At 43.9% G+C, this 24,414-nt stretch overlaps 1 protein-coding gene and 2 long non-coding RNA genes across 3 annotated transcripts in view; 2 read left to right on the top strand and 1 right to left on the bottom strand.

Moving 5' to 3' along the window:
* The first annotated feature begins 13 nt into the window (after positions 1–13).
* LOC142295717 (uncharacterized) lies at positions 14–981 on the top strand. The gene is made up of 3 exons (XR_012751535.1): positions 14–102; positions 574–675; positions 881–981. It is a non-coding gene; the product is annotated as an uncharacterized LOC142295717 (long non-coding RNA).
* A 2,030-nt stretch (positions 982–3,011) lies between these two features.
* On the top strand, positions 3,012–5,835 carry LOC142295716 (uncharacterized). The gene is made up of 3 exons (XR_012751534.1): positions 3,012–3,082; positions 5,395–5,484; positions 5,708–5,835. It is a non-coding gene; the product is annotated as an uncharacterized LOC142295716 (long non-coding RNA).
* A 3,694-nt stretch (positions 5,836–9,529) lies between these two features.
* LOC142297384 (adhesion G-protein coupled receptor F3-like) overlaps positions 9,530–24,414 on the bottom strand; it is a 54,028-nt gene continuing 39,143 nt past the window's right edge. Inside the window, exons 12-14 of the mRNA XM_075341610.1 lie at positions 22,021–22,059; positions 12,519–12,554; positions 9,530–9,610 (exon numbers count right to left, since the gene is read on the bottom strand). Coding sequence (XP_075197725.1) covers positions 9,530–9,610; positions 12,519–12,554; positions 22,021–22,059 — 156 coding nt within the window. The remainder of the gene's footprint in view (positions 9,611–12,518; positions 12,555–22,020; positions 22,060–24,414) is intronic.

Here is a 24,414-nt window from a genome sequence, read left to right as displayed (position 1 = left end):
TTGACTGGTGGTCAGTAGGGATCATCCTATATAAATTTATTTTTGGAATTACTCCATTTAATGGGGCTTCCAAGAGGAAAACTTTCCAGAAGGTCCTCCGGGGTAAGTAAAGTAATCTGAATAGAGTTGAGTGAGTACCTAACTATTCGTACTCGCGATACTCATAATGAGTACTGTCTAATACTCGCGTATTCATTCCGAATAGTGTGTGCAATGCATGTCAATGGGGAACAACTCTCAAAGTAACGAGTAACCCGAATGCTGCACTATTCGTGCGAGTAGCGAATAGTACGGAATTCGGGTTACTCGTTACATTGCAAGTATTACCCATTGACTTGCATTGTACACGCTATTCGGAATGAATATGCGAGTATTAGAAAGTACTCGTTATGAGTATCGCGAGTACGAATAGTTGGGTACTCGCTCAACTCTAAATCTAAATGTTATGTGATGTCGCTGTTATTCAGTTTGTTTGCTTCTGTTATGTAGTTTCTAGATTTGTTAAGGAAAATGTTTTTATGAAAATAAATGAAGATATTTTATTTCCTGTAATATTTGCTTTTTACATAACAGATGACATCCCGTGGACACTTCAGAATCACTTTCTTCCAAGCAGAGCTCGTCATTTCATCACTGAGCTGCTGAGAAAAAATCCAGCACAAAGACTTGGGACAGGTAATATTATAATAGACTACTAATTACTTATTACACCGAGTCTCTACCGCCTTGTCCATTCCCCATTCTTCATGTTATGACTGTCAGGACATTTTCTGCATGTCGGCTGTGTTACATCTTCAGTTCAGATGAACATAAGCTGTACAGATATGGAGCAGTATCTCTGAGAATGACTATCACTTTATTTCTTGTCTTCTTTTTCCAGGAGGAGCATATGAGGTCAGAACTCATCCATTTCTACGAGACTTAGACTTCAAGAATCTTCTAAGTCAGAAGCCCCTGTTCATTCCTGATATAAAGTCAGATGAGGACACCCACTACTTTAACAGTAGTAAGTACAATGAGACGTCATCTGCAGAAATCTGCTGTGTGTCTTGTCTTTCATTTTATGTGATGGTTCCCATCATTATGATGACTGATCCGGTCTTGTGCTAATAATCTCTGATAACACTTTGCACTTTGCAGCTCACCTTCTCACATACAAAGATATGGATTCAGATGAGGAGGACACATGTGAGGACAATGATTGGCCAGAAGTCCAACATTTTGCATCATCCTCTCAACGGTTTTCTAAAGTAAGTATGTGGTCAATAAAATGTATAAAACCCTCTAATTACAGAAATAAAGTTTTTAATCTATTTTATATTTTTCTGTTTTAGTTATTTACCACCAAAAACGAGATGATGAGCAATGAAGAGCCTGTGTCACCTCCAGAGTGTTCTCCAAAGAACAGGGAACAACACCCTGAGGTGATGAACAATGAAGAGCCTGTGTCACCTCCAGAGTGTTCTCCAGAGAACAGGGAACAACACCCTGAGATGATGAGCAATGAAGAGCCTGTGTCACCTCCAGAGTGTTCTCCAGAGAACAGGGAACAACACCCTGAGGTGATGAGCAATGAAGAGCCTGTGTCACCTCCAGAGTGTTCTCCAGAGAACAGTGAACAACACCCTGAGATGATGAGCAATGAAGAGCCTATGTCACCTCCAGAGTGTTCTCCAAAGAACAGGGAACAACACCCTGAGATGATGAGCAATGAAGAGCCTGTGTCACCTCCAGAGTGTTCTCCAGAGAACAGTGAACAACACCCTGAGATGATGAGCAATGAAGAGCCTGTGTCACCTCCAGAGTGTTCTCCAGAGAATAGGGAACAACTCCCTGAGATCATGAGGAATGAAGAGCCTTTGTCACCTCCAGAGTGTTCTCCAGAGAAAAGCGAACAACACCCTGAGATGATGACCAATGCAGAGCCTGTGTCGCCTCCAGAGTGTTCTCCAGAGAAAAGCGAACAACACCCTGAGGTGATGACCAATGCAGAGCCTGTGTCACCTCCAGAGTGTTCTCCAGAGAAAAGCGAACAACACCCTGAGATGATGACCAATGCAGAGCCTGTGTCACCTCCAGAGTGTTCTCCAGAGAACAGGGAACAACTCCCTGAGATCATGAGGAATGAAGAGCCTGTGTCACCTCCAGAGTGTTCTCCAGAGAACAGGGAACAACTCCCTGAGATCATGAGGAATGAAGAGCCTTTGTCACCTCCAGAGTGTTCTCCAGAGAAAAGCGAACAACACCCTGAGATGATGACCAATGCAGAGCCTGTGTCACCTCCAGAGTGTTCTCCAGAGAAAAGCGAACAACACCCTGAGGTGATGACCAATGCAGAGCCTGTGTCACCTCCAGAGTGTTCTCCAGAGAACAGGGAACAACTCCCTGAGATCATGAGGAATGAAGAGCCTGTGTCACCTCCAGAGTGTTCTCCAGAGAACAGGGAACAACTCCCTGAGATCATGAGGAATGAAGAGCCTTTGTCACCTCCAGAGTGTTCTCCAGAGAAAAGCGAACAACACCCTGAGATGATGACCAATGCAGAGCCTGTGTCACCTCCAGAGTGTTCTCCAGAGAAAAGCGAACAACACCCTGAGATGATGACCAATGCAGAGCCTGTGTCACCTCCAGAGTGTTCACCAGAGAACAGGGAACAACACTCAGCCATGTGAGTATATTATTATTATTATTATTATTATTATTATTATTATTGTTATTATTATTAGGGGGTTTAGATCTGATAAATGTTCAGAACACAAATCTACGTCCAGCATCCACCACCCCATGATTGCTGGTCTCTGTGGTTCTGGCTTGCGATAACACTGGCAATAACAGCTGATCATTGTGAGTCAGGCTTCATATTTTCTGGTAGAATGGGGTCCTGAGCAGGGTGACCCCTTCATGTTGTCTTACAATAATTGCCTTACAGACAGATTTTCTTCCTTCTATGTTGTTTTTACTTGTAACTTATTTGACTTTCTTCTCCCAAACAGGCAGAAAGAATCTTCTTCTTCCAAAACTGATGTTGACAATAAGTGTTTCACTCCTAAAAACAGCGAGTCATCTCCGTCCTCATTCTCAGGTGTGTACAGGTTTATAGGTCATCCTATTATAAGCTATAATCAAAAAGAGTGATGTGAATCTGCCCATGAAGGCTCAGAAAATTACTGCTGTCCCCGAATATTCAGATTTTTGTTTTGTTAAAGTCCCCCATACGGTTGTAGCAGTGGCGTAGCTAGGGTTTCAGCTCGGGGGGGGGGGCAAAACATCTGAGTGAACCCCTTACCAAGTAACCATGATAACTGCGGTGGCGCAGACTAATCGTGGGTATAGTGGAACCTCAGCAGATGACACGGATATTACTACTATATGGTGACAATATAGAGGTAGATATCGGTCTTGCAGCACATACAAGAGATCACAGTGCAGTTACAGATGGTGACTTACAGCTGCCGTTCTTTTGGATGGAATTGTTCACCTCTCCGTCGCTCATTCTATCCTGCGTGTGTTTATACTTACCATTGCGGCAGGCTTCTTTTCCGGGTGTTCACTCGCCGGCTTCAGACACGCACTGCGCATTCGCAGTGCGCGTCTGAAACTGACAAGGAGAACCCGGAAGAGAAGTCTGCAGCAATGGTAAGTATAAACACGCGCAGGATAGAATGAGCGACTGGGACATTGCTCATGTGACTCCATGGTATCACGCCCACAGGGGCGTGATACCACGGAAAGTATGCAGGGCAAGGCGCCACCCATGGGGACAGGGGCTCTGTAATCTACATAGGAAATATGAAAGTAATAAAATGTTTTTTATTGCTTTCATATTACACAATTTTACAGCACAGTGATGGGTAGGGAGCTGCTAATAGGGCAAATATGCGTCTGCTAATATGTCAGACAGGTTCCCTTTACTTTAGGCTACATTCACATGACCGTTCTATTTTTTCGGGCCGCAAAAAACGGTCCTTTTTTTTTCACGGATGCATCCGTGTGGCATCCGTGTGACATCTGTACCGTATACGGTCTGTAAGTCATCCGTGTGTCATCCGTACCGTATACGGTCGGTAAGTCATCCGTGTGTCATCTGTGTGCCTTCCGTTTTTTTTTGAGACCAGAAAAACGGAAGCAGCAAGAAAGATAAATAGATGAGTAGATATAGAGATGGATAGACAGATATAGAGACAGAGGGATGAATGAATGAATGAATGAATGGAGGGATAGATAGATAGATAGATAGATAGATAGATGAGAAAGACATATATAATGTCCTACCCCCCTGCATATTCTAAGCTGGCACCCTTTAGTGACTTTCATGTGGCACTAAAGGGTGCCTAGCCTTGTATTTAGCCAAAAAAATAAATAAATAACTAAAAAAAAATGACGTGTGGTCCCCCCTATCTTTTGTAGCCAGTTAGGGTAAAGCAAATGGCTGCAGCCTGCAAACCACAGCTGACAGCTTCACCGTGGCTGGTAATCCAAAACTGAGGGCACATCACGCTGTTATTTTAAATTAATTTAATTGGGTCCCCCAAATTGGATCACCAGCCAAGGTAAAGCTGACAGCTGTGGTCTGGTATTCTCAGACTAGGGAGGTCCACTGTTATTGGACACTCCCCAGCCTAAAAATAGCAGGCCACAACCGCCCCAGAAGTGGCACATCCACATCCACCCCTGGCATCCAGCCCTGGTGTTAGTGATGTCACGCGTCTATCAACCCAGTCAGTAATAAAAAAAAAATACACAACAAAAAAAGTTTTATTTGAAAAAACACTCCCCAAAACATTCCCTCTTTCACCAATTTATTGAAAAGAACAATCAAATCCGGGTCCAGCGTAATCCAATAAGGGGGTCCCACGATGATCCATACCATAGTCACTTTCCCAGTCAATAAAGAACAGAAGGTTCCCCATTGGTTGGGAGAGCCGTGCAGTGACCTGAGCTAACATCAATAGGTCAGCCCAGGTCACTGCAGGGGATGACGAGCGCTGCTGTCAGGAGGTTAGATGAGATCATTACCTGCTATGACGATCTCCTGCTCTCCTGACGTCAGCGCTGTCACTGCCTTCTATGCCCGCCGCGTTCACAGCGAAGAATCGCGGGAGCCCATGACGTCACTGCTAGTGACAGTCTCGGGCTGCCCGCGAGACGTGAGAACTCGGCGGGCATAGAAGGCAGTGACAGTGCTAATCTGGTAGTGAGTCCTCTTTAAAATTACACTGAATTATATCATAACACTGTGACTGCGTTTTAAGGGGACAAAGTTCCTTGGGGGGACACCACATGGCGGCACACAGAAAACCTATAGGTGCACAGTAATCAGTTATATAACTCTGTAGATATACAGCTAATATTTTTGGAGCTTATAATCAGCATCTTTTTCTGACTTTTTATCAGAATCTCCAGTTCAGAAGACAAAAACATCTGCACAAGAACTGAGAAAAGAACAAACATCTGAGAAAGTGGAAAAGGGGGAAAGAAGGCGAGGTAAGTGTGAGAATAACCTCCATGTTGTATGATGTCAGTGAGGATTCACGTGGTGCAGATATGATCTGTCAGTGGTGGGATTGTCACATGTATGATGACTGACAATGACCCTGCACCGGTGTATGGAGAGGATCCCTCCACCGACTGGTCACAGTGACACCACAGTAGTGTCCTCTAGTATGGAGTCCCATTACTTACATCAGTTTTCCATCTCTTCTCACAGGTTCTATCTTCCGCCGGATGATATCATCCTGCCGGTGTAGATTATCCAGGGCTGCTCGCATCATCAGAGAAAGCTGTATTTTTGCATGCTGTTGCCCAGGGCTCTTTAAACAGCTCGAGTATGGAGAACCCTGACATCTAGAGCCCTGAAGATAGTACAGCACAACCACCATCAATACTGTAGGGCGGCATGGTGGCTCAGTGGTTAGCACTGCAGCCTTGCAGCTGGGATCCTGGGTTCAAATCCCAGCACGGACACCATCTGCAAGGAGTTTGTGTGTTCTCCCCGTGTTTGCGTGGGTTTCCTCCGGGTACTCCGGTTTCCTCCCACACTCCAAAGACATACTGATAGGTAAATTAGATTGTGAGCCCCAATGAAATTCTTAACAAATATAACTGATTAATGTTCTTTAGAATTTAATTGAATATTTCTGGCAATAATTCCATATCAATACTGTACATGTCATCAATGTCTGATGGGTTGGAGACTAAATGCGAGAATATTAGTTCTGTGTCTCCCATTAACCCTTACTAAAAGTGGAGGAGAGGACCATAGATTTTGTTGTTCCTATAGGTCTGTGCACACATCTTATAGACAGCAGCATACCTGCTGAGTTATTTCTCTGTAGGAAGACATTTGAGGGAAATGCCAGTGTTGTCATTTTTGCATTCGGCATCATTTTTTTTTGTTAACTATGTAAAGTAGTGAGCGGCTTCCACATCAAAGCCACCAACAGAATGAACAGGTTGCTCATTTAACCACTTTATAATTTTATCTATTAATTTAAAAAATCCAACATCCTCTAACCTTGTGCCAAAAAACAGCAGCCATGTGTTCTTCTAAGCAGCTGCCTAGCACTCTGAAAATGGTGGAGGCGCACAAAGCAGGAGAAGGCTATAAGAAGATAGCAAAACATTTTCAAGTTGCCCTTTCCTCATTTGAAAATGTAATTAATGAATGGCAGTTACCAGGAACAGTGGAGGTCAATATAAGGTTTAGAAGACCAAGCAATATATCTGTGAGATCTGCTCGTAGGATTGCTAGAGAGGCAAATCAGAAAGTCAAAGCAGACTCTGGAGTTGTAGTACATTGTTATGCTGTTCAGAGACATCATCACAAATATGGCCTTCATGGAAGAGTCATCAGAAGAAAAAGTCTCTTGTGTCCTTACCATAAAATTCAACGTCAGAAGTATGCAAAAAAGGGCACATAACGTCAGGAAATAACATATCACCAACCATTAAGCATGGGGGTGGCTCATTCATGCTTTGGGAATGGGTTGTAGCTACTGGTACAGGGAATATTTCATGGGTAACTAAAAAAATGGACTCAATGAAATTTCAAAAAAATCTTAACGCAAACATAACACCATCTTTAAAAAAAGCGGACGTTGAAAGAGGTTGGCTTTTCAAATGGAAAATTATCCTAAACACAAGTCAAAATCTACAATAAACTATCTCAATCTGAAGGTTTTACAATGGCCCTCACAGTCCCCTGATCTAAAAAATCTGTGGCTAGATCTCAAATGAGCAGTGCATGCAAGACTAGCCAGGAATCTCACAGAACTGGAAGACTTTTCCAAGTAAGAATGGATGAAAATCCCTCAAACAAGAAATAAAAGACTCTATGCTGGCTACAAAAAGCATTTACAAGTTTGATACTTGCCAAAGGGAGGGCTACTAGGTACTGTCACTCAAGTAACATAGTAACTGGGAATGGGGGCTCCTAAACTGGCTCTCATTCTAGGAGGCCCAAGCTGTCCCTTATCGCAGAGGTACTTCTGAAGGTGAAGAGGTCTGGATCGCCAGCATAGCCCTGACTCCTGATCACCCCTAGATCTATTGCCCACCTCATCCCCAAACCAGGTGAGGGTCGGTACTGGAAAGGTAACTGCCACACAGAAAGACAGACTAGTGGAAACCCTAACACAAACTCCCAGCAATCACTCACAGGGGTATAGACAAAACATGCTCAGGAGGAAATAAAGACAAGGAAGGAAATAATCAAACGACAAGAGTATTTCTACAACACACCAGAATAGCATACAGAAGATCACTAGAAGCTGGATAACCATGCACATTGACCATATTTGCAAAAGTTATTATCGGCATGGAAGAGAAGATTCCACCATCTTTTAAATCTTTTAAAGTGGGTGTGTGAAGTGTGTGTGTGGGATCTGATGTGTGATTGTGTGTGCGACCTGATGTACGTGTGTATGCGTGCGATCTGATGTATGTGTGTGTGTTGGCTAGAAGCAGGGGTGGACAGTGTGTTGCATACCCATTGGGAGCGCCCACCGAAGATTGCAGAAGGACCTGGGAGCCAAGCTGACGTCTGGGGTCTGGTAAGGGGGGTCTGCTTTTTTGACGGGGTAAATTTACCCCCCACCCGTGTTTCCCCCAAAATGAGACCTACCCAAAAATAAGCTCTAGCGTTTGTTTTGGTGCAAAAGAAGTACAAGACAGTGTCTTATTCTTGGAAAATCACGATATATGTGAAACATATAAATATAAGCTAGGTAGATAAATACATAGATGCTGACTGTAAAGGCCCCATTACACGCAACGGCGTATCTACGATATATCGCCGGGGTCACGGATTCCGTGACACACATCCGGCATCGTTAGCGACGTCGTTGCGTGTGACACCAACAAACGGCCGTTAACGATGGAAAATACTCACCAAATCGTCCATCATTGACATGTCATTCATTTTCAAAAAATCGTTGATTGTTGAGGACGCATGTTGGTCGTCGTTCCCGAGGCAGCACACATCGCTACGTGTGACACCTCGGGAACGACGAACTGCAGTTTACCTGCGGCCGCCAGCAATGAGGAAGACAGGAGGTGGGCGGGATGTTACGTTCCGCTCATCTCCGCCCCTCCGCTTCTATTGGGCGGCCGCTTGGAGACGGCGCTGTGATGCTGCACAAACCGCCCTCTTAGAAAGGAGGCGGTGCGCCGGCAACAGCAAAGTTGCTAGGCAGGGAAGTACGTGTGACGGCTCCTAACGTTTTTGTGCGCCACGGGCAGCGATTTGCCCGTGACACACAAACGACGGAGGCGAGTGCTTTCACCAGAGATATTGCTGCGTGTAAAGCCACCTTAAGTCCAAAGCTCTGCCTTCGACCATCTGAATATGGCGTGATTTAGTTTCCCAATTGTGTGACCATTGGCCTGCCATGCGTGGGCAGATTTTTAGACGTGTGACCATCGCAGTCCGGTGTTTTCATAATGACGAAGCCCCGCTGTCATGTGTCGGCCGTCCTCAGCTGCTGATCTAGAATAACTGGTGATTCATCCACACAGATTGTACGATGCCGCACTCATCGGAGTACAATAGAAGATTCTTTATTCAATCCAAAGACACGAATTACACGGAGTGAAGACGAATCGACATGCCTTTTGCTTTACTACTATCTTTCTTTAGCCTTTAGGAGTGATTTTGATTTCAGCCAGGCATCCATTGTAGATCACACACACTAATAGGCAACACCAATATAATAATACATGAAGAAACAAATACTGCCTCCCTTCCTTCATATTCTATTACAAAAGTGTTTCTTTCCAGCACTCAAAAGTACTAAACAGGGAGCCGAAATGAGTGACAGATCCGTCAAGAGTCGCTTGATGTTGTTTTTTCAGATAGAAGTACATTATTTTTTATATATAGCACTGATTTTGTATATATAAACATATGACGCTTCTCGGGGTGAGAATCCGGCATACACATTATATAGGATTGGTGTTTTTTAGCTTTATAATATGATATGTTATATTACAGATTATGGAGGGAAAAGCTGATACGGCGCCGTGTCGTCCATCATTTCTTCTTTTTTATTGAGGCTGGCATTTTGCTGGGAGCTTCAGATGTAGACATTGTGGTGGTGGATGTGGACGTGGGCTGTAAAATAATAATATTCATAAATTACATATTATTCAAATAGATTATTTACCCCATTATAGTAACAGACATCCGTGGGATCAGTATCACATTTTCTGGACTCTTCATCCCTTGATTATCTAATATTTATAAGCCATGATTTATTGCTGCATTAGTTGTATACTCAAAATTGTGAGAGGGCGACAGAGAGCTCCAAAATAGCAGAGTACAGTGCACATGGTTCAATACTGTCTATGCTCATCAGCTACTCATCTTTACATTGGTAGTGACAGAGATTACTAAAGCTCTCACACTGACTATAATGTAGTGAGCTTTGTCATCTTGGTTTCTGCCTATGCAGAGCGCAGCAGCCGATAACAAACTCATCTTGAGTGCTGTGATCTGCTTAACCAGCAACCAAGATGACAAATCTCACTTCAAGATAATGAGAGCTTCTATCATCGTAAGGGTACTTTACACCCTGCGACATCGCTAGCGATGTCGAGCGCGATAGCACTCGCCCCCGTCGTTCGTGCGACATTTGGTGCTCTTTGCCGTAGCGAACATTATCGCTATGGCAGCATCACAAGCACATACCTTGTCAGCGATGACGCTGTGACCGCCGAACAATCCCTCCTTCAAGGGGGAGGTGTGTTCGGCGTCATAGCGATGTCACTGCGGCGTCACTAAGCGGCCGGCCAATAGAAGCAGAGGGGCGGAGATGAGTGGTACGTAACATCCCGCCCACCTCCTTCGTTCCCTCATTGCCGGTGGACACAGGTAAGGAGATGTTCGTCGCTCCTGCGGTGTCACACGTAGCGATGTGTGATGCCGCAGGAATGACGAACAACATCGTACCTGTGGCAGCAGCGATATTAAAGAAATGAGCGACGTGTCAACGATCACTGTTTTTTAACGATTTTGCGATCGTTGAGTGTCGCTCATTGGTGTCACACGCTGCGATGTCGCAACCAGCGCCGGATGTGCGTCACTAACGACGTGACCCCAACGATATATCGCTAGCGATGTCGCAGCGTGTAAAGTACCCTTTAGTCGCTGCTGAGGTAGAGCAATGCATTTGGTGACAAAGTCGTCTGGACTGATGCGCTCGGCATAGCAACTGGCTACAGCGACTGAGGCGACAAAGCAGCTATTGGACTGCTTTGCTTATTTAGCTCACAGGCCCTTGGATGAGCACTAAATTCCCTTTTGAGCTGCAGCTGACAAGGTTCTCACGGAGAGTCTACCGCCCAGGACTAGATCGAGTCTTCAGGGTGGATCTTAAATTTTTAGAATTTGGCACTTTAGGCAAACACCCCATTATGCCACTATCACTTCTGTCCAAAGGTTGAGTCTTGCACTGCAACTTATTCCCATAAAGCTGAGCTGCAATAGTAAATTCCACCCATGAACCAGAGCTGGTGCTTTTTGTGGATCAATATATTGTGTATGGATATATGCCCAAAACAAAATCCACCCACCTGTGATCTCATGGGCATGTGGACAAGTTTTCTTGGTCAGTGATGTGTGGCTAAAGGGTACTTTACATGCTGCGATATCAGTATCGATATCGCTAGTGAGCGTACCCGCCCCCGTCGGTTGTGCGTCACGGGCAAATCGCACAACATCGCTAACACCCAACAAATGGACTTCCCTTCCCTGCGACGTCGCTATTGCCGGCGAATCGCCTCCTTTCTAAGGGGGCGGTTCGTGCGGCATCACAGCGACGTCACACGGCAGCCGTCCAATAGCAGAGGAGGGGCGGAGATGAGCGGCTGGAACATGCCGCCCACCGGCTTCCTTCCTCATTGCCGGTGGACGGAGGTAAGGAGATGTTCGTCGTTCCTGCGGTGTCACACATAGCGATGTGTGATGCCGCAGGAATGAGGAACAACATCGCTACTGACCAGACAACGATTTTTCATAAATAAACGACCTCTCACAGACAAACGATTTTTGTCTTTTTTGCGATCGTTTAAGGTCGATCCAGCCTGTCACACGCTGCGATGTCGCTAATGACGCCGGATGTGCGTCACAAACACCGTGACCCCAACGATATATCGTTAGCAATGTCGCAGCGTGTAAATGGCCCTTAAGAGGCAAAATTACCTTATTTTTCACTTTATAAGACGCATCGGATTATAAGACTCATGCCCAAATTTAGAGGGAAAAAAAATTAAAAAAAAAAAATGGGGTTCGTCTTATAATCCAGTGGTGTCTTACTGAAGAGGGGGCAGCAGCGGTGGTGGAGCAGGGTCGGAGGAGGCAGTGGCGATGCTGGAGTAGGGTGACTCTGCTGTCGGTGCAACAGGTGTCCCAGATGCTTGCTGCTGACGGCGGCGCTGAGCTCTGCTGTGATGTGGGCTCTGCTGCGCTGTGGATGGTGAGGCAGGTACGGGCTTGAAAGGAATGGTGCCCGGAGGCGGCACGTGCGTAGATGAGATCTGCGCACGCACCGACCGACCAGGTGAGTATGTACAACCTTGGACCCATTTCCTGTCTACAACACCTATTGGCAGTGCTTGCAGATGCTCAGTAATGTGTCATCAAAACAGGAGAATTCAGGACCTTCATTCTCATGATTGGTGAGGATTAGACCCCCGAGCGATCACACACATATATCACCTGTGGACCCCAGTTGCTAATTCACGCAGCTGGTTGCTTGGTACAATTATACCAGTCCAGACAATTATCTGTAGGCTGAATAGATGAACATTACAAATCCCTCTCCTGTCCTGCATCATTGCAGGTAAAATGTGTTATTCTGAAGTCCGGCAGATTGTCTAGACCTGATACAACAGTTGCAAAACCTCAGCAAACCTCAAAATATTCTCCTTTAAGCAATCAATAAAATGGGTAATAATCTGAGTACATTTAGAAGTCCCGAAAAACAGTCCTAATAATAAGAGTAACCAAGCATGAGACTCACCGATGACGATCGCTTGTTGAAGAGCACCTCCCGCACCTAAATGTAGATTTAATAATTACATTGCATTATTAATATCAGTAGACGTTGAGCTACATCAAATAATACGTGTAATACCAAGACTGGGCACAACCACTTGTATAAACGTAAAGAGGAAAATAGAAAGTTATTAAGTGTTGGAACTAAACCTACATTGTCCTAAAAGCAATGTGACATTTAGGTTTACGGAATGCCAATTTGCGTAAATATTGAGTGACTTCACATAAGCAGACAACAATCCACTTAGATGGGATGGTCTTATTTAGTGGCGTCCAGTTTACACATTATAAAGACTAATTGCTGGAAAACCATGAATAATATGTTATATATATAAGACCTAAGAGAAAATATTGAAGATGGGTGGAATTTTGACATCCAACCATGAATGAACGCGGTATGGGGTCTGACTAGGGTATGCTGGAGGCAACAAAGAAAGTTACTTTTAGGGTTCTTGCACCCTCCAGCTATAAAAACTGGTCTATGTATATTTAATTGCATTGCAAAATTATTTTCATCATGTGCGACGATTATATGACTGATGTGTTTTATATGACCTTAAGGTTGGGCTGGCCCATTAAAAAAACAGTTAACCACTTAACCATTTAGCTAGACTAGGCTGTGACACAATTTGAAACCCAAATTTCAGCAGAAGACAACTGCATTTGGAAGCTGTCCACTAGGAAGAAACTGTTTGGATAGAATGTGAACGTTAGGACACCACCAGATGGATGTTGGCCACCGGATGATGATGCCGGAAGACCACCTGAGGACACAGTACTGAGTGCAGAGCAGTAGCACCAATTGGCAAGGTAAGTGTATATTACTTTGTTTTCTTACACCCCTCTGGGCCCATTAACTTTATCTTTCTCTTCCTATCTTCCTGGCCGCTCTTTCAGCGTATCATTTGCCGGCTCCACATCTTCTCCTCTTCCTCTCACTGTTGGGGTCCCTCAAGGTTCAGTCCTTAGCCATCTTCTCTTCTCACTGCCCCAATTCGACAGACCATCAGCAAATTTGGCTTCCAGTACAATCTTTATGCTGATGGTACACAATTATATACCTCATCCCTTGACCTCACCCCCGGTGTACTACAGAACACCAGTGACTGTCTGTCTGCAGTTTCCAACATCATGTCTGCTCTCTATCTGAAACTTAACCTTTTCAAAACTGAACTTCTTCAACTGTCTCCGTCTACTAACCTCCTTAAACCTGACATCTTCCTCTTTGTATATGGTGCAACAATAATGCCTAGACCGCAGGCTCGCTGTCTGGGTGTTATGCTTGACATCAATATTATCATCACCTCCTATATATAATCTCTCGACAGCTCTTGTCGCCTGTGTGAAGGTCAAGGCTATGAATCAATTGTCCATATAATAAGATCATCTGTGTTTGTATGATTATAGTTATGTGCATATCAGGATGCGCCTTTGGAATGTGAAACAAATTATGCAAAGCTGAACAATGCAAGTATTCAAAACACACTGATTGTATTCATAACATGTTGGTTCTCACCAGCTGGGATGTGAAGCTGGGGCTTTATCTCTTACTAACCAAGATGAAAAAGCCAAAATGTACAATGAACAAAGAAGTATTCAGTAGCTGGTTCAAACTGGTATTAGAAAGCCAGTAGCAGGCTGATGATGTACTAAACAGACTTTGTCGGTTATCTCCAACCAATAAAGGAGAATGTTGAACTGAATAACTGTATGTATTTTATAATATACGGGTTAGAAGAGCATTGAGCTTTTCCCGGATAGAGACATGTCTCTGTGTGGTCATTTTTCGTCATACATACACCTGCGCAGATTTGATTTGGAATCCGTCTCTGTGACCCTGAAGACCCCATAGCGGTCTCCCCCAACAGTTGGCACCTGTAACGTGGGGCCCCTAAAAGGAAGCACCGCCATTCCTGGACACACCGATATTTGCCGTCACGTACTGAGATCTCCCTCTGCTCCAACCAGGCTGATCACCTTCCGACCCCGGTAAGTGTTACATACTGTGTAATCACTACCGATGTGGTTGTTCTTGGAGAGGAGGGGGCAACGGGCTGTGTGTCCTTATCGGTGTTAAAGGTACCTGATTTTGACTCAGGTTTGGTGCCCGCTGGGGCCCAGTAGCACGATCCTAATCCTGAGGTGTGGATCGATAGTGTCACACGGGATCCAGAGGACGGATGTTAGGGAAAAAGGTGGTGGTCGGATATAGCTATTTAGACTGACCCGGTCTGTAATTAAAGATGCAGGGGGGACACCATTGATCGAAGATATGGATTAGGCCTGCTGTTGGGAAGATCAGTGACCTATTGAAAGGAAGATCTGTGACCTGTTGGGAAGATCTTATTACCATATCAAATAATGAGATTTTGTTCAGATAAAAAAAAAATATAATTTATTGGTAGAAAATGTATGCATATACAAAATACACACAGAACAGTGAAAGAGTTAAAAACATTTAAAATATCACAATTAGACAATCAACAAACACCCCAATACACAGTTCCATGTTAGGAAACTGACACCAAGATCCTGAATAAGGTTACACTATATGTACCAATCAATAATATATGCAGGCATAAATGCAGGACCTGTGTACAATTTGTCACTGCAAACTATATGCCATATAGTACTCAAGAGTATAGTACCCTATCTGGCACCACCATCAAGAAATACAATATGGTAAATACAAAATGCTAGCAGGAAAAGTGATGAAAGAAACCTTGTAATAAGGAAATCAGTATACCAAAAATCAATGATTAGACCAAATGAGCCACTGACGGTCCAGATTTGTCCAAAAATTCATCACCGGGATGTAGTACCGCCTGCTAGAAGTCAAAAATAAGGTGGTGTGAAGTCCCAGGATCGGCGTATGTAGGGGATCTTGCCCCACACGTATCGCCACTGGAGATGTGGCTTCCTCAAGGGCCAGAATATAAGTAATAAGTTACTTATTTTCTGGCCCTTGAGAAAGCCACATCTCCAGTGGCGATACGCGTAGGGCAACACCCCCCCACTTGCGCCGATCCTGGGACTTCACACCACCTTATTTTTTACTTCTAGCAGGTGGTAATACATCTCGGTGATGAATTTTTGGACGAATCTGGACCGTCAGTGGCTCATTTGGTCTAATCATTGATTTTGGTACACTGATTTCCTTATTACAAGGTTTCTTTCATCACTTTTCCTTCTAGCATTTTGTATTTACCATATTGTATTTCTTGATGGTGGTGCCAGATAGGGTACTATACTCTTGAGTACTATATGGCATATGGTTTGCAGTGAGAAATTGTACACAGGTCCTGCATTTATGCCTGCATATATTATTGATTGGTACATCTAGTGCAGCCTTATTCAGGATCTTGGTGTCAGGTTCCTAACATGGAACTGTGTATTGGGGTGTTTGTTGAATGTCTAATTGTGATATTTTAAATATTTTAACTCTTTCACTGTTCCATGTGGATTTTGTGTATGCATACATTTTGTACCAATAAATTATATTTTTTGTTAATCTGAACAAAATCTCATTGGTTGATCCCTATATACAGCAATTCTTTTTCTTTCTGTTCTAATATGGTCCATTATTGCTGGTGGTGATCCCATTAGGGGAAAGGTGCCCCCTCATCTCTTATGATTCTGTTGGGAAGATCAGTAACCTATTGAAAGGAAGATCTGTGACCTGTTGGGAAGATCAGTAACCTATTGAAAGGGTGATCTGTGACCTGTTGGGAAGATCAGTGACCTATTGAAAGGGAGATCTGTGACCTGAGACAGCATTTTTGTACGTCCTCTTCTGCTCACGGGATACCTTTGTTTTTATATTTAGCTGAGGGAGCAGCTAGTATAGGGTGGAACGTTTCAGCGGCGGCCGGACTGTAGCGCGCACCATATTGTCATAAATTAGTGTAATCAGATCACCACCAAGATAAAAATGATGTTCAGATGGGGAAGAAAGGAAGTTGAGAAGCCTGAGGATTCACAGAAAGAGAGGGGAAGAAAGCTGTGCGTCATGCCCCGGAGATTTTCAAAGTGTTAGGATTACCGAAAGGAGGTCGGTTACAGCCGTCTCAGTGGGCAGCAGCACTGAAAGTAAAAAAAAAAAAGGCAAGTTGAAAGACAGAAGCTTGTTGGATGATGCGGAGTTGTTTGGCATAGTAGCGAAGGCATTTCTATCCGAAAGATATGGGGAGTTAGAGAATGAAGACTCGGAGGGAGATGTTGTGTTTTACTATATGTTACCCAAGTCTGAGGACAGATCTGAGGATTCTCCGGCAGGTTTTTTTGTTGCTACCCCACAACCTGATCCCCATTCTATTCCCCCTGTCCCGGAGCTGCTCATGGATGTTGCTGTCCCACCCATTGGCCAAGATCCTCTAGATCTTTTAGTACCACCCACACCGCCCCCCCCCAACGATCCTTGCCCCGGTGTTAGCAGCCCCCACCCCACAGCTGGTAAAACCACTCCCCACTACCTATCCCCAACTGGTCCCAACTGAGCAGCCACCCCTATATGACCCAGCAAGTTGGATCTGTTACCAGTGTGGTTATCAAAACCCGGGCTGGAGAGATGTTTGTAATAACTGTGCAATTCACCGCCCAGATCCAAGCCACAGCCACAAACCCGCCCCTATTTTCCCTGTCCTGAACACAGACAGAGGTTACTATGTACCTCCCATACAACAGAGAACAGTTGAGCAGATTCAGGAGCTGCCACCCCCACCTCTGCCCATGGCCCCTCCTGTACCTGTAATGCCGTCCCTCTCCCCACCAGCCATTCTGACACCAAGCACCCTGACTCTATCTCCTGCCAATCCCCCACCCCCCACACTTATTTCAGGGCATATAATGAGCCCTACTCCGAGCGGTCCTGGACCCGTCCAGAGGTCTTCAATTCACGATATGCCCAGATACTCACTACGCCCTCAGGGGCTCAGGTTTTGTTAAGGATAGGCACGGGAGGTTTGTTGACGCAGGAGAATGAGAAACAGAGGGCAGATGCCTGCAGCGATGTGTAGGAGTGTGTGATCATTGTAACAGAGGAAAGCTGGAGCAGAGACTCCCCCAACATCTGGAAAGGTAGGGCTAGGCAGCTCATGAGAAGTTGCAGAGAAAAAAAAACTGAGTAGAAAAAAAAAATAGTTCCAGCAGAGATGTGGATTGTGGAGGGTGGAATATGTAGGGCTGCTTGTGTCTCGCTCTGTGCTGGTGGGTGGGATGTGGCCCCTCTCAGCTGGTGGGACAGGTCTTGTTTAACCCATAGAATTCAGGATTTCACAAGAAATTATCAATAGCATCCTGCTCATACCTGAATGATTAAATTAACTTTGAGGGAAAATTAGATTTCTTAAGATATGCAAATTAGTTTTTTTTGTTTTTTATGGTGATATTTTTATTTTGTGACTCTGCATACAGACTGCCAGCATTTTATTAACATTTTATTTTGTTTTTCCTTTCTTTCATGGATATTAGTGTACAGTATATATGAACCGTGTTGTCTATCGTAAGGTCTCAAAATTCCCCAGTAGTGTATATTGTTGAAGAGACAAGGGTTATGTCCAGTGTTTGTTTTGTTTAAGTTTTGTCTGCTGTTTTATTTTTCTTTTAGGGAGAAGCTGCATAAAACTGTGAATATCCTAGATTGGTACACAAAACAAAAAAAACAAAAATAAAAAAAGGGGGGAAGTTGTTATCTAGTATATTTCTCCTGCAGTAGAAGGCGTAGCAGACATATTAGACAAGCTCTGGAGCGCAACAGTCATATTTACTGGACTGCTATGAAATATGTCTGTTATAAGAATGATCTAATGCATATTTTTAGGTTTTGTTTTCATAGATGAAACAAGATGTTGGTCGATTCTACACTGGATATGCTACGGTTTACATAACATCATCTAATCAAAATTTGAACCACTCCTTTCCCTCCTATAGGTACAGGAGGCAGCGATGTATTGATGCCCTCTCTAGATGGGTAGAACAGCAGTAGGTAAGATGGTCAAATGTGTATGTAGGATGTACATTTTTCCTGTTGTCAAATGAGCTAGGTATGTTGAAGATAAAGTCTAGAGCTGAGCTGATGGAACCGGAGAAGATCCCCGCAAAGGTGCAGCTGACAAAGAAGCGGTGAACGGGCCTAGAGTTGAGGAGTCCTTTACCAATGCAGACCGCTGCAACCTCGGTGGCACCTGTCACGTCCGTGACATTTGTCACTCCTTGTATTCTTAAATCCTTACAGGAACAAGCGATTCAACAAGGAATGGGGTGTGAGACGCAGGGAGTTAGCTGACTGAAGAAAGTCTGTGGATAAAGGGTGGTAAGCTTTCTCTGCTATGAGATCTCTTCTCATTGATGCCCCAGGTAATCTATGGACTAACATCTGTGGAAGATAGTTATCAGTGGGTGACACCAGGGTTCAGTACCCAGGTGGGCAGACTCACCCAGTCTTGTAAAACATGTCCTTAAAACAATGTGAGAAAAACTGTAAAGAGTCCGCAGAAACACACCCTGCACCTGCTCTACCCATTTGAGAGACTTCAGTCTGATTATAGATGTATGTCATGAGCAGATTTTATGCAAGTTTGTGCCTGTTGTGTAAATTTCTTTCCAGGTTTGGTCAGAGGCATTCCAGTACAGAAAACAACGTGATTGCTGAAAATCCACATGATGAAGGTGGTATGTAAAAAATGGGTTTACTGAGGTAAAAGAAGTGTATATTTTATGGAAAGGTGGAGACTGGTAAGTCATGAACCAAATGCGTGTTTTGTTTCCCTTTAGTAATTAACAGGTCTATTTGTGGGATGTTTTTTGGTTTAGCACAGGCATGTACAATTTTTATATGATTGACTAAATAGTGTAATAGACAGATGTATTCTCTAATTCCAGATCCTAAATCAGAGCTAGAAGCATATGGTCTTCAGTCAGGGGACTGAGTGATCCTAAAAGGACAAGCGAGAAAGAGCCATGAGACAAGACTAGATGAGCTGATCCAGCTTCTTCCAACCACAGAAATTTTGCTGAAGCTCAACGGCAGGACAACATGGATTCATGCCTCGTATTGCAGAAGGGTCGGTCCACCGGAGCTGCACTGAGCATCTTGCTTGTATTTATCCTTTTCAAAAGATCTGTACAGTCTCAGACCATCATTGCCAAAACAGTTAGAAGAGAGGACTTAGAGAGCCTTGAGACATGGGAAAATGTAACTACAAAGGGTGAGGACTCGCCTAGGGGTCCTTGGTCTCAAACCAGTGAAGAAAACCCTTACCCCTATCCGCCCATGCCTCAACGTTCAGTCAGGCAGGTTTTCTCAACAGATCTTTCTTCCACTCTTCCTAAGGGAACACAGTACCCTTACTATTCGGAAATGGCAGAAGTGAGTCTTTAGGGGGGACTGTTGAGGGTACGAATTGAGTAACCTGAAATACTTAATTCAGCTAATTCACAGACCCAAATATGTGGTTTAGTTGATGTAGCCTAACATATTTATGAATGTTTTTGTTTCCTACTAACTCATATATGAATATATTCAGTGATTTTCCGTAATACAAAATGCCAACTGTGGACTCTCTAATCTCGGGGAAAGTTTTGGAAGAGCCCATCTCACCAGGCTGATGTCTCCCCGGTCCAGTCTGCTGAGCACTGGCAGTGACACGTGAGTTAACGTCTTGCCTCAGAAACAAATTGACCTAAAACAACTAAAGCAAAGAGCGGCTGCTATTCCACCCATTATCTCAGAAGGCTTCTCTGAGTCAGCACCTCAAACTGTTCACATCAAGCCTCATCACGCTTTGGCTCTTTATCAAGAGCAGATCACCAAGTCGGCCCTGGATGGACTAGCACTGACCAAGTATCCGCCTTCTCATTTAACATCCAAAAAAAGAACCACAGAGAATCTGTAGCAGATGTGTTTTTGGCTATGTGCTGACCTCAAGATAAGATCTAAACTTAATTTTCCTTGGTCAGGACAATGTGCCCTAATGAAAGTAATAACGCCAATCCTAATAGCTCATGTAAATCATGACGTTACCCTCGAACAGATTAAATAGGTATCCAAGGGTGGAGCCAGAGCCCATAGAGCTGTGTCAAATAATGACCTATTGGTAGACCCCCCACGTATATATAAATGTAATTGGAGTCCCAAGGGGGGTCCCAGACGAGTATAGGGTCCGAGAGCATGACTAGCACGTACCTATAGTAGCATAAAGACAAGGTTTGTTCAGCTCACCTTACCCCCATGAAGATCCATTGCACGGAGACTGCAATGCAGGACAGAGGATTGAATAGTAGAAAAAAAGGGATTTCCAGCAACCAATCTTCTAAAATTCCAATTTTTTTATTTATAAATTTAAAAAATTCATAGGAATCGTAGTACAAAATAATTATCAGACAGCCAAGGTGTCACAAAACAGACGCGTTTCGGAAAATTCTAGTCCTTAATCATTATTTATATTGTAGCATGGGACATAAAATTCCCTAGGAAACCCCTAGATTTAAGATGAAGGTAGACAGATAATCTTATTAAGGGGGGACTGTGAAGGTCCAGGCTATGAATCAATTGTCCATATAATAAGATCATCTGTGTTTGTGTTTGTATGATTATTGCTATGTGCATACCAGGATGCGCCTTTGGAATGTGAAGCAAATTATACTAGGCTGAGCAATGCAAGTATTCAAAACACACTGATTGTATTCATAACATGTTGGTTCTCACCAGCTGGGATGTGAAGCTGGGGCTTTATCTCTTACTAACCAAGATGAAAAAGCCAAAATGTACAATGAACAAAGAAGTATTCAGTAGCTGGTTCAAACTGGTATTAGAAAGCCAGTAGCAGGCTGATGATGTACTATATAGACTTTGTCGGTTATCTCCAACCAATCAAGGACAATGTTGAACTGAATAACTGTGTGTATTTTATAATATACGGGTTAGAAGAGGATTGAGCTTCTCCCGGATAGAGACACATCTCTGTGTGGTCATTTTTCCTCATATATATATCTGTGCAGATTTGATTTGGAATCTGTCTCTGTGACCCTGAAGACCCCATAGCGGTCTCCCGCAACACCTGCACCTGAAGAACATCTCTAAAATCCCCCCATTTCTTATCATGGAAACTACAAAAACCCTCACCGTAGCCCTGATCCACTCCCGCTTTGACTATTGTAATTCTCTATTAATTGGCCTCCCCCTCACAAGACTTTCCCCTCTGCAGCCCAACCTTCATGTAGCAGCCAGGGTCACCTATCTGGCTAATCGATATTTGGACACTTCCGCTCTGTGCCAGTCATTGCACTGGTTGCCCATACATTATAGGATCCAATTTAAATTGCTTGTTCTCACCCAAAAAGCTCTATACAACATGGCACCCCTCGTACAACTCCACCCTCATCTCTGTCTACCGCCCTCTATGCTCACGTGAGACCTCTTCTGGCCAATCCAATTGAGGAACCTATAAAATGTAATTTTAATAACTTACCTTTCTTTCTGTAATGCAAGTTAGTAGGATAAAGAAGCCCTGCCAAAAATACATAAAGATTAAAGTATAACAAATGTATAAAATAACATATACAAGGCTCGGTTGATATCTGCATACGATCATCTCATCAAAAGGACAGATACCAAGTTAGAAACCGAAAGACCCGCGGTATAAGACATCTTAGTCTGTCTGATCTGATACTGTGCTGTGATTTGATATATATGTGAACAGCGGAGTAATAGCTACCATATAGAAAAAAATAAGCTGCAATACCAAACACAGACAGAAGACAATAGGAGCACTGATTCTGGGGAAGAATTTCATACAATGGTGGATTTATGGAAATTACAGGATAGATAAACATGTTATTAATATGCAAATGATATAAATATGTATTCAGAATAGCATGCAAAATTCCCTGCGCCTTCAGCCTTGGCTGTTACCAGTGAGGTTATTAATAGTTGTTTGAAGTGAGAAATCTTCTGCGCACTAAATGCACTTGCAAAAATCATCAAGATCCACTGCTGGCAGCTTCCTTTGTAATTGCCAACCAATGATGTCCTAAATGTGCTTGAAAGGAGACAAGTCCAGAGACGTTGCAGTCATGGTAGCATGTTTAGGTCATGTAGGCTGCTCACAGTAGGACGAGCAACATGCGGCATAGTGTGGCTCTTGGGACACTTTGGAGAAATGGTCATACCACTGGTTCCACGACTAAATCAATGTTATACCGAGTTGGTAATGTAACTGTAATGAAGACTAGTGGGGTCTGCTTACCGTACATTATGCCACTTCCCACCATAATCCTGGGAGTTGGACCAGTGTGATATTCCTCATGACCTACATGGTCAGAACAATGTCCAGCTATCTTTTCTTTCAAGACAATAGGGAGACTCATTGTTCAAGAGAATAGTGGTATTAGGTCATTGGTATGTTATTGTCATGCGGTATTCTGCTCTTAACTCACCTAGTGGCTTGGCGTCTTCAGACTCTGTTCACACTGGAGAGTCTGACATGTCACCTGGTGCATATAAGTTGCTCAGTCAGGGCAGGGTGTCATCTGGTTTTGTTCTCTCTGGTGTCTGGTCTAGCGGGAGTTAATTCCTGCTGGTCTGTGAATTGCTGCTGAGAGCACATTATGGAAGACCCATCACAGCCAACTCCGCCCCCTTTTAAAAATGGTGGAATCTCATCCCAGATGCTGAATATAGCTCTAGCTTGCTCCAGCGACACCAGTCCTTTGCATTTGATCCAGATTTCATGATTGTATGCTATTTAATGTGCTGTGGAAATATCCTTGTTGTTTGTTTATTTCCTCCCTGTACTTTATTTCTCCCTGAGCACGTATTGTCTTTTCCTCTGTGTGTGCTTGCTGTGAGTTTGAGCTTTGGTTTTCCCCTGTTTGTCACTGTGTATGGGATATATTTCTCCTGTCCCAGCTCTCCCTTGGGTGGTGATGTGGGGATGTTAGATGAGGGGTTTTCAGAAATCAAGACTACACTGGCGGTCCAAACCTCACCACCATCAGGCTTACCTTTGGAATAAGGAACAGCTTTGGGTCCCCTACTCTGAGAGCCAGTCTAGGCGCCCCTCCTCCCAGATATCATATTGCACCTCGTGACATTTATGTCCAGTTTGACTTGCAGTACAGAATGGATCAATAGTGTAACCTGTGGTGTGGCCATTTCTCCTAAATGTTTCAGGAGCCATTTCACATCACGACAATAACAGGACGCATATTGCTCGTGCTACAGTGAGCAGCATCTTCCAGTCTTGTCTCTCATCGAGCACAACTGGGATGTAATTTCTTGGCAATTGCAAAGGAGCTGCCAACAGAGGATCTTGATGATTTGCCCAAGTGCATTCAGTGGCAGAACATTCCTCAGACCTCATTGATAATAGCCGAGGCTGGAAGTGCTGGGATTTCCGGGATGTGGCACTCATACTTGATATTGAATGAATCAAGATGTTTTGAAAATGTAGTTTCTGTGTTTCTTACATAGCACTATTATATCATACAGTGTTTTACAGCCATTACCACTGCTGTCCCTAATGGGGCTCATAATGGGATTTGAACCCAGGACCCCAGTGCTGAAGAGCAGCAGTGCTAACCACTGAGCCACTAAGCTGATTTAGTCCTCCAAATTTTCAAAGAATTCATATTTACTTTGCCCAGCCTCTCTATACAGAGTGGCAGACACACTGTACAGCTGTCATGATTCGCCTCCCTATCCACATGGCTAGGGGGCGGAGCCTTCTCTCAAGCCTCACTTCCGGCCCCTGGATGCCTTAAAAGCTGACACTTCCAGTGAACCAGCGCCGTCTATAAGCTTAGCTCTGCTTTGCTAGTGATTGCTGGTCCTGTGAGTGATATCCTAATCTGTCTGTTCCTGT

This window comes from Anomaloglossus baeobatrachus, chromosome 3 (assembly GCF_048569485.1).
Source record: "Anomaloglossus baeobatrachus isolate aAnoBae1 chromosome 3, aAnoBae1.hap1, whole genome shotgun sequence".
NCBI lineage: Eukaryota > Metazoa > Chordata > Amphibia > Anura > Aromobatidae > Anomaloglossus > Anomaloglossus baeobatrachus.
The sequence above is the reverse complement of the archived record's forward strand: the minus strand, read 5'-3'. Positions and strand labels throughout refer to the sequence as shown.